General features: G+C 56.2%; 1 protein-coding gene across 1 annotated transcript in view; it reads right to left on the bottom strand.

Annotated features, from left to right (window-relative positions):
- DKK3 (dickkopf Wnt signaling pathway inhibitor 3) overlaps window positions 1-16,132 on the bottom strand; it is a 43,224-nt gene that overhangs the window by 2,054 nt on the left and 25,038 nt on the right. The window contains exons 5-7 of the mRNA XM_036087927.2: window positions 2,957-3,049; window positions 1,624-1,768; window positions 493-649 (exon numbers count right to left, since the gene is read on the bottom strand). Of these exons, the coding sequence (XP_035943820.1) occupies window positions 493-649; window positions 1,624-1,768; window positions 2,957-3,049 (395 nt within the window). The remainder of the gene's footprint in view (window positions 1-492; window positions 650-1,623; window positions 1,769-2,956; window positions 3,050-16,132) is intronic.

The following is a 16,132-nucleotide window of genomic DNA, read 5'->3' as shown; positions in this document are numbered from 1 at the left end:
CAGCGAGGAAGGTGAGTAGTAACTGCAGGGAGGCCACACCTCAGATGCTTCATGGTCTCTCAGCAGCTTAGGACACTATTAGCAGAGCCCAATTTGGGGGCCCTCTCTCCCAGTTTCCCTTCTACTTCTGTGCCTTCTCAGTCACCTCTGCCGGCTCTTCCTCGGTCTGTCCCTCACTGTGAAGGGCCTGGGTTCCCGCCTCAGCTCCCAGCTCTTCTGCCTCCACACCCTCTCCCTGGATCACCTCCTCATGAGGCTTCAACCACCATGCAGACGAGCTCCAAATCCGTACCCCCAGCCACACCTTCTCCTGAGCCCCAGACCGACAGTCACTGACTGCTGTGAGACTCGGCCTCTGGATGATCCAAGGACACCTCCACTTAAACCTACCCTAAACTACCCTAAACACATCACCCCTCTGCTCCTGAGATCCCACTGGGTGGCACCTCATCTGCTCTCGACCTCTGATAGGGAGGGCAGGCGGGGCCTCACCTGTGGGGCTGGCAGAGAAGGCCACTGGCACACGGGCATCGGTCCAAAGCTCCGTCAGACTCTAACTCCCAGGTGATGAGGTCCAGAAGCCGGCTGGCGGGGTCATGGCACAGCTCACCCTCCACGGGCAGGGGTGTGCACACAGGAAACAGCAGACCTGGGGCCAGTGGACAGTCATCCCTGCGTGCCCAGCATCGAGCAGGGGGGCACCACGGAAGGGAGCAGAGAAATGGGGGACAGCCCCGACCTTTCCCCCTCAACCGCAAAGTGGAGATTAAAACTGAAGAGGTGGGATGAGAAGAAACAAGGGCAGGATGGGCTCAGGAGGGCTGGAGCACTTAGGGAGGACTACGTGGAGACGAGGGCTTATGCTGGGTTTTGAAGCCAAAAGTCTGGAGAAATCAAGAGTCTAAGAAAGGCACTCAAGGCTGGGACACAGCGCCAATAAAGGCCTGGGGTTGGGCGTGGTGGGAAAGGCTGGGAGCCCTGGAGAGAAAAGGCGGACAGAGAAGCTGCAGCTGGCCGAGGCCTTGAAAGGCAGACTGAGGAGCCAGAACAGAGCAACCACGCTGCGAGAGCTGACCTGGGGAAAATGGCTGGGACAGCAGGGAGCAGGTGGACTGGGGGCTGCAGAGGCTGAGCTGGGGAGGCAGCTAAGGGGGAGATTTTCAGAAACCTGGCAGGAGGGGGAGTGCCTGAGCAACCTTACCCGGGAGGGGCAGTGAGAATGGAATAGGAATAGAAGGGGGCTGTCCTCAGGAAAGAGCACGGAGCCAGGTGCTACCTTCGGGGCCTGGGAAATGAGCTGGAGGGTGGAGAGGGGTTGTTCAAATCCCACCCATCTGGGGGTGTTCCTCCTGCCCTGAGCTCATGCATCCTGAAGGAATTTAACTTTTCTAGGTGTCAACAGGGGACAGAGAGAGAGCAAGAGAGATGGTGGTCCACTCCAGGCGGGGGCCTGCCTCAGGCAGAGGTTGTGGGGCTGGGTCACACCCTGAGTGAGCATCTGGGGGCCTGCCCAGGCGGTGGGACCCTGAAGAGGTGTGTCTGGCATGGATGGGGCCCCAGGAAGCCTCGTGTGGTGGAGCGTGGGACAGGGCTTGCCCCGTACTCAGCGCAGAGCCCACCCACCTCTCTGGAAGGCACAGCACAGCCCAGGCTGACAGTCCCTCTGCTTGTCACAGATGGTCCCGTTGCCGCCTTTGGAGGCTGTTTTGGTGCAGTGACCCCAGACGCACAGCTGGTCTCCACAGCACTCGCTGTCCCGGGTACAGAGCTGCAGAGAGGTGGGCAAACGCAAGCATGCCGGCTCACGCACTTGAGAGAACCCAGCCTGCTGGGCTCCTAGCCCTGAAAGCCTGAAGATGCCACAGGTGTGTTAAGCACATGCTCTCATCACCCTGGGCGAGGGGGGCAAGTGGGGTGTGGGGGGCAACTGCCGAGGTCTTAGTTTATGGGGCTTTCAGTGGAAGGCAGGGGGCAGAGATGGGAGATGTGAGGGGCGGGACACTGGGAAAGTGGCACCTGAGGGGAGTCCTTCCTGTAACTGGGTCTTCCTAGGCAACTTGAGATTTTGCAAAGGACGCAGTGTGTCCCGCAGTTTCCCCCACAGGCTTGTGCCTTGGCTCCTTTCTATTAGCTCCGTAGTCAGGACGGAGGGTGGCTTCTGGCCCACAGAGGCAGGCAGCAGCCGGATTCTGAGAGCTAACTCAAGGCCCAACCCGGAGGCCTGGTGGATGGGGAGGGCCCGTGGGTGCCGCCGCTGGGAGTGGGCACAACAGCCTGGGAGCCCGCGGTCGGGCTCAGACACGGCAGGCGCGAGGGACACCTGCAGTTGCCTGACCACGGACGGCACCGACAGGGGAGTAAGAAGCCCTCCATTTCCCACACTTGTCATCGTGCTGTGTTACTGTCTTAATCATGAAAAAGGACAAGAGAAGCCAATGAGCCCATATGGCTTTGTCCAAAACAGCTGTTGGGTGGAGGGAGTTTCCGCTTCCCGGGCTTCGTGCTTCTCTGTGAAATGTCTACCGGAGCCGCACTCTGCCTCCCTCCTGGCCTCCTTCTGCCTTCTCTGGGCGGATTGGGAGAAAGATCTGGAGGGTGGGGGTGGGGCTGCAGTAGTGTTACAGCCTGGGGACGGGTCTGCCCCAGGGGAAGGGGCAGGTGTGGGGCTCTGTCTTCCCTCTCTCCCTCTGTCACCCATGAGGCAGGCAGTGGAGCCAGGGACCACGCGGCGGGTCTGCACATGGCTTCCTGGTCCCTCCAGGAGTCAGCCCCCCGGCTGGGCATCATGGAGAGGCTCTTCCCAGCATGGCCATGGTTAAGCCCACTGAAGGCTTCCGGAAGCCCAACTGAGAACCATGGGGCTGCCGGCCCTCCCCGCCAGGTCCTCCTCTCTGGGACCCAGCCCAGCCCCCATGGCCCCCACGCTGCAGCCGCAGAGGCCTCTGGGCGCACTCACGGTCTGCTGGTCCCGGCAAGGCTGGCAGGTGTACTCGAAGCTGGCAAACTGGCAATACCTGGTGGGCCCGCAGTCCTCGTCGATGATGCACTCCTGCGGAGAGGGAGGGAGCGGCTTCATCAGTGGAAGGCCAGGCAGCGAGCCCGCGGTGCCCTGCAAGGGCAAAGCCCCCCTGCATCCCAGGCCCCGCAGGCTCTGGGGGCTGCAGAAGGGGCTCCAGACACCCCTCCCTCCAGAGCCCAGTTAGCTCCTGCGGCTCAGCGTCCGCACCCTCCAGGCCGGGCGGGGCCCTCGCCCCCACAGCGTGCCTGGGCGTCTCCCCTCCAGGATGCCGTCCCAGTTCACACAATGGCATCTGTGTGCAGCCCCCCGCCACATATCCAGGGCAGGGAGCGCCGAGACGTGGAGCCGTCTCCAAGCAGAGCAGATGGATTTAATAAAAGAGTAATGAGTTCCAGCCCCAGGGCGGTGGCACAGGAGGAGGCGGAGCCCAGGCTGTTGACCAGGAAGGAAAGGGTTGCAGAGGGCTCCGTGTGGCCCCCTCCTCAGAGTCCTGGGTCCGGGTCCGGGTCCGGCAGGCCAAGGCAGCTGCTAGCTTCCCAAGGGCGGAGGGGTGTGGCTGCCATGGGCGCTGCGGCCCAGGTGCCTTCTCGGGGCTGCCAGCCCGTGGGGCTGGAGAAATGGGGGAGAGAGGGAGGCCACGGAGAGGGCCGGTGTTGGGAAGAGTGCCCGTACCCCAAGCTAGCCATACCATGTTGGGGAGCTTCTCTGAGCCTCCATTTCTAGGTCAGCGACGGGGAAAGTAATCTCTCCCTGCTGCCTGTCAGAGTCACGAGGCAGATCGGGGGTGTCGAGCCCCCCCCGGGGGCTGCACCACGCCGGGTCATCGGTGGTGGGTCTTGTCAGGGCCTCAGCATGGCAAGGTGGGGCAGCTCGGCGAGAGGGGCCCTTCCTCGCAAAAGGAAGGGTCAATGCTTGTCCTCTTCCCATACGGGCAACCCGAAAACGCCAGCATGCCTGCCGGAAGGGCCAGGCCGGGGCGGAGGGCTGCGCCCTCAGGCTGTTTGACCCCAGAGCCCATCATGGCTTGAGAAGTCCACGGTGCAGGAAGTAAGCCACCAGACCATCACGCCTTCTAGACACACTCAACTCGGCCAGTTCGGCTGGAAGCGTCCAGGTCCAGACACTTCTTCCAAAGCAGAAGAGCAAGAGAATGGGGTGGGAGTGATGGAGGGAGGGCCAATGGGCTCTGCGGAGCTTCTCTGAATCGGGCCCTATCTGTAGGCACTCAGATGTAAACATGAATGTGAAAAAGTCCTTGCCCTCGGGGCGCCTGGGTGGCTCAGTCATTAAGCATCTGCCTTCGGCTCAGGTCGTGATCACAGCGTCCTGGGATCGAGCCCCGCATCGGGGTCCCTGCTCGGCGGGAAGCCTGCTTCTCCCTCTCCCACTCCCCCTGCTTGTGTTCCCTCTCTCGCTGTGTCTCTCTGTCAAATAAATACATAAAATCTTAAAAAAAAAAAAAGTCCTTGCTCTCAAAAATTTATAACTCAATTGAAACCAACAACAACAAAAAAAAGGCAATTCAATAGAAAAGGAGACAAAAGACGCGAACAGACAACTTACGATAATAGAAACCATTCCGCCTCCTCACATAGAAAAAGATGTTTAACCTCACAAATAACTGACAAAATGCAACTTAGAAGAGCAGGATACCATGTTTTCACTTAGAGTGGACACCACTAAAAAGGCTGATAGTATCTGCAGTAGGCAGAGAAATGCCCCGCTCCCAAAAGGTCCACATTCGACTCCCTGGAACCTGTGCACGCGTCAGGCTACAAGGTAAGGGGAAATTCAGGTCACAGGTGGAATTCAGGATGCTAGTCAGCTGACCTGATAAGGAGAGAATCCTAATTATCCAGGTGAGCCCAAGGTAATTGTAAGGGGCTCTGAAAATGGGAGGGGGGCAGAAGAGTGTCAGAGTAACACCAGGTGAGAGAGACTCCAGACTTCGCTGAGTTTTTAAGATTTGAAAGAGAGAGAGAGAGACAGAGAGAGAGAGAGAGCATGCGCATGAGTGGGGGGAGGGGTGGGGGGGAGAGAGAGAGAATCTCAAGCAGACTCCCCACAGCGCAGAGCCTGACATGGGGCTCGATCTCACGACCCTGAAATCATGACCGGAGCCGAAACCAAGAGTCAGAGGCTCAACCGACGAAGCCACCCAGGTGCCCCCAGACTTTGCCGGTTTTGAAGATGGGAGGGGACCACGGGCTAAGAACAATCTCTCCTAGAGCCTCTAGAATGATCGCAGTCCTGCTGACACTGTGATTTCAGATTTCAGCCTGGTGAGACTCGTGTCAGACTTCTGACCTCCGGAACTGTAAGATGACAAATTTGTGTTGTTTTAAACCCACCAAATTTATGGTAGGTTGTTACAGCAGCAATAGGAAATGAATATAATATCCAATATTGGTAGGGATTTGAGGAAATAGGCATTGCCAGATGCTTTGGGGGTAATTAAAATTGAATGAGATGTGTTTTGCAGGCAATTCATCAGTATTCACAAAAAAAACTTAAATGTGTATCTCCTCTGACCCTGTAATTTCCCTTCCAGGTGACTATCCTCAGAAACACATTGTCCAGATGGGCAAATATCGGGGTACAGGGATGTTTAAGGCTATACTGTTGCTATATTGTAATCCAGAAATAGTGCAAAGGCCCAACAAGAGGGAACGGATGAAATAGGTATGTGGTCACTTCCCAGGGAAATGCCACTGGGCAGACATGAAAAAGAATGAGGTAGTTCTTTGCACTGTACTGTTCACAATACCTCAGTAAGTAAATTGAGCAAGTGAAAGACCCATTGAATCCCACTTGTGTAAAGCAGGGTAACTATGCGTGATCCGCGTCTGCGCCCCGCACGGTGCCTGGCGTCTAGGGGGCGCACGAGAGTTCGGTGTGGGATGGATGAAACCACTTGTACGGCACTGTGACAATCAGGCCAACAAAATGCTGATCATTAGCAAGTTTTTGGGAACCAAAGCAAAAAACCTACACCTTCCATTAATTTGGCTTCTCATTTCCCAAGAATCCTATAGACTTGGCATTTTCACTATATGCTTCCTTTTCCAGATCTTAAATTTTAAAAAATAGGCCCTAAGACCCCACAAGCATCAATCCCTGCGAGGCACTGCTATTTCCCATTCTCCACCACGAGGGGTGCACATGCATCCTTCGGAATATCTTCCTTCCCCTCATGACAAAACATTCCCTGCAAAGCCCCAGCGAAGCAATTCAGTTTCTTCTAGGTACGAGAACATTTTTGGCACGGAACCTTGCCAAACACCTTTGAAAAGTCTCGATACGCTAAAACGCTAGGTTTCCTCCGCTGACATGTTTTTGCTAGCTACTAGAGCTCTGGAACGTCAGCTCAGCATGACTTCCCCTGGAGAAAGCCCGGGGCTCTTGTCCTGATCATTGGCCAGCCTGTTTGTTGTAGATATGTGCGCTCGGGAGCCCCTAGAAATGTTCTTTAAGACCTGTCATCACTGGAAAACCTGGAACTCCAAGCTGTGAAGAAACCACAGAGGCCAAAAGAGCATAAACTTTGAATCCTGGTTTTGTCACTTAATAGCTGTGTGACCTTCGGATATATTGATTCAACCTCTTTTGAAAATGAGGGTGGGGGACGCCTGGGTGGCTTTGTCGGTTAAGCATCCAACTCTTGATTTTGGCTCAGGTCATGATCTCAGGGACGGGAGATCGAGCCCTGGGTCGAGCCTAGCGTGGAGCCTGCTTAAGATTCTCTCCTTCTCTCTCTGCCCATCCCCTTCCCACCCCGGCTCACACCTTCTCTCTTAAAAAAAAAAAAAAAGAGGGTGATAACAGGACCGCCTTCACAGGGCTGTTGAGTTAGTGCCCTGTGAACGGTGGCCATAGCACCAGAAAGCCTTACCCCACGGAGGACCCCTGCCAGGGGACCAGCTTGTCAGCAGAAGGGTAGTCTAAACAGGGGCTGACGTCTCCACCAGCAGCTCTCTGTCTCTATCCCTGGCAACACTTGGGGATTTCACATCTAGTCCTGACTTATCTCGATCCAGAGGGTGTCAGATCAATGGGCTGTGGCCCGTACACACAATAGGAGTAAAGTTCCTGGAGCAGAGTGGCCTCTCCTTGTCGGAGGACCAGGCTTTCCATATGATAAGCTCGTTAGTTTGGGGTCTCCTCTGAACACCTTAATTGCAGGAGACAAGGTCCCACCCTTCCTGGCGTTAGAGACCTGGGGGGCAGGGCAAGTCCTCCCACTATAAACAGAACGGAGTAGGTGGGGGCTGGGGGGACATGGGTTGGTGCCTCCCACGCAGAGCCAGGCCTGGTGCTGAGAAATCCAAGATTTTATTCTATTCAGTAGTTCCAGCTTTTCTTACCTGCTCCCATTTGGGCTGATGTTTTCAATGGGCCTCAGCACCCCGCTGGGCACAGGATGGCTGCTTCCCTATCTAAAGGGCCGTGGAGGCTCTGTGCTGGGGTACCTCTGAGGCCATGAGGACTAGAAGAGGACCCCATGCTACACCAAGGCAAAATTAAAGACACAGCCCGGTGCAGACTGTAGGGGTCACCTGGGAGGAGATGCCAGGCTGAGTGCCCGTCCTGCAGAGCCACACAACAACCCATGGCGTCCTGACGCAGCCTTGGCATGGCTGCCACTGGGCACACGTTCTCGCTGATCCCCTCCACAGGGTCTTTCACCCCCACCTCCCAGATGGGGAACTGAGGTGTGCCGTGAAGGATCTGCCCTCACCCGGCTTAGAGGTGGAGTCGGGAGTTCAACCCTGAAGGCAGGCTCTTTCCATCTCCTGAGATCATCGTTTTTCTCTTCCTTCAGCACTGCCTAGTCTCCTGTCCCTCGGTCACAGCTTAGCAGAGCCTGCCTGGGACAGGGCCCCAGACCCCACACATCCCCAGGGACAGAAAGCAGGAACACAGGGCCAAGGCCATGGCCCCTGGGCATCGGGGCCTCAGTGTCCCTTCCAACCCGGCTTCGGGCCTCCTCCCCAGTCCTGGCCACCCCCTGTCCGTGCTGCTCCTCTCCCCATCCTGCTGGGGAGGTCTGCCTAACAGCCTAGAGCCTAGCCATCAGGACGGAAGCCTTTCAGAGGATCTGGCCTTTGCTGTCTGGAGGAGGAAGGAGCTATATTTAGAAAGCTCTGGCCAGAGGCCCCGCAGGGCTCCGTGCAGAGGCTGTGTGAGTTGGGGCTGGAGATCTGGCAGGATGCTGGGCCTGGAGATAGCCCTGGTGCTTCGACGCTATCATGAAATAGTGGAAAATGGCAATGGTGCTGTTCTGCATCTTTGATTTTCCAGTTCAGAGTTTATCAGAGGAGGCAGGAGCCCAGGGTAGTGGGGAGAAAACAGCACATGAGCCCTGTCAGGCTTTCCTTAGCATCCATGTGGGGCGAGCGGCTCACGGCTTCTCTGTGGCCCTTGTGCTGCCACACTAGGCTTTCTCACGCCGGCCAGGGGCATTGCCCACACTCCCTGGGGACGCCGGACTGTCTCGTTCTTGTGAGGCCCCAGGGAGGAGGCCACCTGGGTGGACGCCTCCTAGACCAGGGCCATCCACAGTGTCCACTCAAGCCCAAGGCTCTGGACAGAACACATGGAATGGAGGCCCAGGGGGCCTCCACCAACCAAAACCCGCTTGCCCTCAGAGCTTTGCCCACTGCAGCTGGAGGGGAGAGGGCAGCAGTGGATGCCCAGAGAGCACCTACTGGGTGTCTGCACTTGCTTGAGCTCTCGTGGGTTCCTTGGTCCTCACAGCGCCCTGTGAGGTCAGCGCCCACTACGTATCCCCCAGCATGCGCTTGGTGCACAGCTGCCATTCACTAGAAGGATAAAGGAGGAATGAACAGATGAACTGCTTCTCAGTCTCTACTCCGCAGAGAAGGAAACTGAGGCTCAGAGCCCAAGGCCATTGAGGGAGTCTGAGAAGCTAAGACGTAAACCCAAGTCCCTCAGACCACCGTCCCCCCAAGCCAACGCTCGCTCTTCCCACCACACCTGCTGCCTCCAAATGCCCAGTGTGGGGTGAATTATATGCCTCAAAATTCATAGGTTGAAGTCCTAACCCCCAGTACCTCAGTGACCCTATTGGATACAGGATTGTTTTAGATGAATTATTGAAGATGAGGTTATTAGGGTGGACGTGGTATCCTTGTAAAAGGGAAATTTGGACATAGGCACACATGGAGGAAGGACGATGTGAAGACAGAGCGAAGACAGCCACCTACAAGCCGAGGAGAGAGGCCTGGACGTGTCCTTCCCTCACGGCTCTCAGAAGCAACCAACCCTGCCGACACCTTGATTTTGGACTCCCGGCCTCCAGAACCGTTAAGAGAATACACACGAGTCGTCCAGTCTGAGGGGCTTTGTTACCTCAGGAATCGAGTACAGGCCCTGCCCCCCGGCAAGCGACGGCCCACATCTTCTCTGTTTTGGATCTCCCACCACATTCAGCCCCCGTTCCCGAGCATCAGCCTCTCCCTGAGGTGACAGACCGGAGGCCAGTGGGAACGCACTAGCACACTGTGAAGGATGTTGAACCTCAGGGACCAGAACATGGTTTCCTGGCTGAGCCCACCATCAACCAGAAAGTTCTAGGCTCTGGTACCCCAGGCGAATTCTCTTGTTATTGAGGTTTGGGTGGACGGTCGTTTCCTGGCCCCGAGCATGGGGTGGACCTGCCCCCGAATGCTCCCAGGATGACAGACGGTAGTCTGTGAGATAAACCATGTCCCTCCTGCACGTGCGGCTACTCTGACCCCCTGCTCCTCCTGAGCAGAGATGTTCCCACAGAGAAGAGCGGACTGTGGGGAACAGTCGTCCTGACTTGTGCAGGACTGAGGGCTGCCAGCGCAGAAGGTCCTGGGCACCCAGGAGAGCCGTCCCCAGTGAGGTGCCTGCCCCCACACCACCCTCTGCAGCCGTGTCCCCGCACTCCCCATACTGCTGGCTTACTCCTGTTTCCTCCAGCCCCTCATGGGCCCCTGGCGCCAAGAGAACCTGGAGAAGCATGAGGGGCAGACACAGGTTTGAGGCACATGCCTGGGCTTGAATATGGGTTCACTTACAAGCTGGGTGATCTTGGGCAAATGACTGAGCCTCTCTCTGCCTCAGTTTCCTTATCTGTAAAATGAGAACCTCCTGTGGTTGTTGCACAGATTAGATGGGATGATAGGTACCTGTGTTTAGAACAGCACCTGGCCCCCAGGACTTAACCCCCAGGGTGCACCTCAATCTGGTGCTCACCTCACTGCAAGAGCTTCAACGTGCCCATGGAAAGGCTTGAACAACCTTCTGAGCTTAAGCTTGTGCCAGTGGATTTCATCCTATGTTTCTTTAAAGATTTTATTTATTTATTTGTCAGAGAGCGCGCGCACAAGCAGGGGGAGGGGCAGGGAGAGGGAGAAGCAGGGTCCCCGCTGAGCAGGGAACCACGATGTGGGGCTCGATCCCAGGACCCTGGGATCATGACCTGAGCCAAAGGCAGACGCTTAACGACTGATTTCGTCCTATTAATGGAATACCTTTTCTACTGAAGAGGCCCAGAATATCAGGTCAAGCCAGGGTTCCTCACCCATCCCCCCAAGACCGCCTCCTGCTTCACCCTGGAGCCCTCTGCTCTGGCGGAAGGAGGGAGCAGGACAGTCACGCAAAACCTCAAGGAAGCCCAGGACTCGCCATCTGACCAAGGAGGATAGCAGGAGTGCGAGGAAAAACAACAGAATCGCCCGTGGGTGCTAGGCACCTTGGCATCCACGATCTATCCTCGCTGTCTTCCGAACCGAACGAGAGGAGCCCCATTTTCTAGACAAGGAAACCAAGGCAATGAGATGAAATCACTCATCAAGGTCATGGGCAGGAAGTGGCAAGGCCAGGGCTCAGCCCAACCTAGTGCTCTGCACAGACAGGTCAGACCCCGGGGTGCAGGCCTGCTGGGGGCCCGGGTGCTGCTTCTGCAGGAGGGCAGGTCCCTGAGGCTGGAGAGGGGTGCTGAGAGAAAGCTGCAGGAAGCTTCCCTTTCATTCCAAGGGATTTCCAAGTCAGCTTTTCCCCTTCCTCAGCCTTTGTTTGACCTTAAAACCAGGCCAGTCGCAGGAATGTGTAAAATGCACATTTGTCTCGAACACGGCAGGGCACTCCCCCCCACCTCTCCTGGATCCTGCACTGGAAACTTTCAGCCAGCTCAGGACAGGTGGGGGCCCCAAACCTCACCAGGAGTTCTGGCCCGACCACGAAGCAGAGCTTGCCCTATGGAAAAACCCAAGCAGGAGCCAGGAGCTGATGCCAGCTATTCTTATCCTGAAGTTCCAATGTCTGCAGCAGCTTGGGTCCCCTGCGTCCCTTCCCGCCAATTCTTCCTTCCCCAGGTCACCCAGGCCAGGGAAGAGGAGTGTGCCTCCCCAGCTGGGCTGGCACACCAGGTATGGAGAACACCCACTCCTGACGCTTTGGTGCCATGGAGCCTTTGGGAAATAGTCGTGGAGTTCTCGCTCTCCTCCTGTCCCCCTCTGTCCCTTCCCCACCCCCCCGACTGGGCCTCTGGCAGCCTCCTCCCTGCACCAGCCTTCACACCACCAAATGTCTTCAGGGCTGGAGACGGGGTGTTCCAGACAAAAGCCTATTTCCTCCTCCAGGGATCCTGTCCTGCTGCCAGCCTAAAAAGCCAGCCAACCCCATGCTCAGAACTTTCCAACACATTCTTTAGGCCTGAGTGAGGTTTCCCCTGTCAAAGTCATGCCTGTATTTAATTCCAAAGGAAATTTCCCCATGTGCCTGGTCCTCCCTAACCGAATAAGCACTGTTGCCCCACCTCTGTTAGAAACAGTGCAGGGAGCCCTTTCCAGCCCCCACCGTTTCTGGGGTCTTGGGGTCTACACAGCCTGCACCCCCCATTTCCCCCGCAGACAATGGAGTGGAACCACTGGGCCTGGCCTGGGTCTGACCTTTGCCAAACACACCTAGGACACAGCGCGCCGTCTGCACAAGACACGTGCTGCTCCAGTCATCAGGAGCCTGCCAGGAACGTGGGGCCCAGAGCACCAACAATGTCAACACCCAGTATCAGAGCATCTCCAGGCTCCCAGCATGAAGAAAGGACCCAGTCCTGACCCCTGCCCTCCACACTGACTCCTTGTTCGGACTTGCATGAGACCCCTGAGTTTTGGGGCCTCACAGCAGGACTGCTGCAGTTAGCAACTAAAAATACAGGATGCCCAGTGAAATTTGAATTTCAGATAAATGAGTAATATTTTAGTAGAGTATGGCCCAAATAGTGCATGGGACAGACTTATATTAAAAATTAGTTTAGTATGATACAAGGCATCTTGTGTTTTATCTGCCAAACCTATCAGCAAGATTCAACAGGAGTGTTTCTTGGAAGACAGAGAGCGAGAGTGGCCTTGGGCAGGAGGAGGTTGAAGAGGAAGGACCAGTGACCACAGAGATCCCCATGAGGACAAGCCAACAAGGACCCCAGGGAGCCCACTCTGGACTCTGGGCCCTCGGCTGGGAGCAGAAGAACACCCGGAGGGGCCCCTGTGCAGGCACAGCTTCTTACTGGGAGGAAAGGCCTCTGGATTCCCTAGGATGAGAGTGATTATAATAACAAAACAACCCAAACCGTCAAAGCTATGTTCCATTCCCTGCCTGCCAGAGCTGTGCTACACCTAAGCACTAATTTCTGTAATCTTCACAACAGTCCATCGAGAGAGGCACTATTATTACTCCTTTCTATTTCATAGACGAGGAAACAGAAGAACAGAAAACTCAAGTAACTTGCCCCAAGTCACACGGTTCGTGAGCAACAGAGCCGGGCTATGAACACAGACCTGCTGGCTCCTTCCAAGGTCAGATGGCCAGTGGGAGCCACGATCCAGAAACCTGCCCGGGGCCTTCCTGTGGGGCCTTGGCCTTCCCAGCTGGCCCTGCCTTCTGCCCACGAGCATTTCCCAGCGGGGTAAGAAGAGCAGCAACAGAAGAGGGACAGAATCCCCAGTATCAGGAAAGGCACAAATCATGCACGTGAACCTCAGCTTCCCTGGCTGCTCAGTCTTCTCACATCCACGGGGGAGTACGGCCCACCTCTCCTTGTGCGTTCCACCCCGAGGGGGCCCCATGGCCCCCAGGTCCGGGAAGTGGAGGCCGGGCTGAGCGGGGCCTCTCGGGAGCTACCTCTCTTAGGACTGCTATTTCTGTTCAGGCCCGTGGTGGCTGCAGCCCCGGCACGCGGCCCCCTCGGGCCAGGCTGAGGTCCCACTGGGGACTCTAATGCTGCCAGTAACGGGCAGAGAGCCAGGGGCTTGCCAGGTTCCCAGGAACTGAATCCGGACCGGATCCCAGGAGGAGAGGCTGAATGCCGGGGAGAAACAAAGCCGGCCTCGCTCCTTGAGGCTCCTGCCCCGAGAGGTCTCTATGCTTGCCCTGCTCCTGCGAGTGCCTGGACATTGGGAGAGAGGGGCTCCCTCTCAGACTCCCAGGACCTTAGCACCAGCAGAGCTAGCATTTCTAGGCCACCCCCCAATCCTAGTCTTGACCCCCTGTGCTGGAAGAGAGGTCCATGGCGAGGGTCTTTATGCTTTCTGTCTTGTTCTGGGCAGTGAATGGCGGATGTCAGAAGGAACGTCTGGGTGGTGATGGTGGGTCCTCCAGAGAACCAGCCGCACCCCCCGACCCGCTGAGGTCACACCTCACTCTTGGCACCACTGGGGTAGCAAAGAGGCTGGTCACCAGCCTCTCTGCCAGGCTCCTGTGGCAGCCTAAATTGTCTTCCTAAGACACAGACCTTGATGACGCACGTCCCTAATCATAGTTGTTCTGAAAGCTGCTCCAGTCGCGGGGCCCTCGAGAAAGCTGAGGTCAGACTAATCCAATCAACACCTAACGGAGGAGACAGAAGGCCCTCCAGGCCCGGGAACGGCCAGACAGCATCCGTGACACAAGCATAATAAAATAATGTGACAAGCGGGGAGTGAGTCAGAAAACAGGCGTGTCCCCCAGTGACCTGGGCTTCAGGCAGTGGGGAGCTCCCTACTCCGGCTGCAGCAGGCAAAGCCTAGAACCCATGAATTGCCCTACACAATATCCACCTCCTGTGGTTTGCATTCTTCCCCAGCAAGCTTCAGACCACCAACCTGGCTCCCCAGGACCTTAGCACCAGATAGGGGGTGTCCTGGATGGGGTCTCAACATTTCTGTCACTGGAAAGAGGTGCTCCTCACTCTTGCAAATTAATAACCTCGATTTTTGGTTTACGCATCAGTGAGGTCTGGATATAGTTGGCAAGAGGGCCAAGAATGCCCAGTCTCCGGATCTACAGGGCTCAGGTGAACTGGATTCTAGCAAATTCACAAATGATTTGAGTCCCCCTCAGTCACCCTGAGGACACTCTACCTTGCAACTCACTCTCTTTCCACCTTCCCTGCCAACCATGATCTAGGTCCAAACTCTGCATGGCGTACAGAGCCTGTAAGTTCAGGTCAGCCTATGAGGTCAGTTCCCAACTTGCTTTCCTGTTGGGGTTCCTCACCACCCCCCTAAGATCCAATCTTAGTCCCTACTTCTAGAATGCCCTCACTCATTCATCTTTAAGGAGCAGCACGAATGTCTCCTCCTCAATGAAGCCCTCCCTGACTCTCCCCCTGACAGCTAGCACTGTGTCCTTGGTGGCCCTAGCCCTCCGTATCCACCCCAGTAAAAGTCAGGTCAAGAGAGGAAGGCATTTGGTCTCAAAGGACCAATGGAGGTTTATAAGACTTGTCAAGACCCACCGTGCAAAAGCCAAGATTCAGGTTGTAGGGGGGTAGACCACAAAGAAGCACGGCCGGTTGTGGGCGCTTAACGATCTCAAGCCACCATTCAGAGCGAGGCGGCCAATTCCACATCCCTCTACTTCCTCGCCGTAGAGCTTGGTGGCTGATGGTATGGCTCTTTCATCTCCACTTTGGCCCTCTCTGGCCTCGGCCACTCTACAGCCTCTGTGGCCGTTGGCTGCCCTCCAGGCCAAGCAGGTTTGATGCCATTTTCCTTGGCCGGATGACTCCACTCACCATTTAAAAGTCCAGCAGAGCTAGCATTTCTAGGAATTCAAGTGATTTTTCATAAAATACCAATCCGTGTTGATGTTGAGTCTCTGGGGTTGGCTGCTGGGGCTGCCCCTGTGGTCCTGATCAGTCTCCGAGGAAGAGGCCACCCCCCAATCCTAGTCTTGACCCCCTGGTGCTGGAAGAGAGGTCCATGGTGAGGGTCTTTATGCTTTTTGTCTTTTAAAACAAATGTTCTGGACAGTGAATGGTGCGTGTCAGAAGGAACGTCTGGGCGGTGATGGTGGGTCCTCCAGAGCCGTGCTGTGTCTGAGGAGCCAAGAGCGCTCCTTGAACTATGATGTGTCAGGGCCCTGGAAGGAGATACAGAATTGTGCCAGCCCTCCTGGGGGAAGATGGATCGGGGATATTCCAGGTAGGTCTCCTGGGAGACGGCTCCAGGAAGCCATGACAGGAATGCCTATGGGGTCATGGTTCCTGTTTCTCACAAGCTTTTCGCCACTGGTCTGAAGGGCTGCAGCTGCTTTACCCCTCCTGGCCTCTCTTGAACAAACTCAGCTCCCTCAGGTAAATCTCCATCACCTTCCTCTTCCTCCTTTTCTAGTTCTGAACTGATGCAGCTGTCTGGCTCCCGGGCGGCCTCCTCGTGCCTCTAGTCCTCGGCCACTTTTTGTGACACACGCAACCAGAATGGGAGCTCCCCTTGGTGCTGGCCTCTGCCCCCGACAGATAGCGTTCAGCCTGGGAGGACAGCAGAGTTGTTGCCTGGGCAGCAGTGTCTTGGGCCTTTACACTTGTGTGACGAGAGGGGACCACAGCCAGAGCATCGGGTTGCAGAGCAGGACGATGCTCCACATGCCCAGGGCGGGATCCAGTCGGGGCCTTGTGGGGTAGCCGTCACTGTGTGTCCTCACCCTCAGAAATCTTATACAGCCCCTAATGAAATCACCTTGCTTCCCACAAAGCAATTAACAGGTTTAAACTTAGCCACATTCCCATCAGGTACCTGCGCTCACTAACCCTGGTATTGTTCATGTGATCGGTTGTGTGACCCCTTCACTCGTTCGAGGGGAAGA

Source organism: Halichoerus grypus, chromosome 11 (assembly GCF_964656455.1).
Source record: "Halichoerus grypus chromosome 11, mHalGry1.hap1.1, whole genome shotgun sequence".
NCBI classification, from domain to species: domain Eukaryota; kingdom Metazoa; phylum Chordata; class Mammalia; order Carnivora; family Phocidae; genus Halichoerus; species Halichoerus grypus.
Note: the sequence above shows the minus strand (reverse complement) of the source record. Positions and strands in the feature narration are given on the sequence as shown.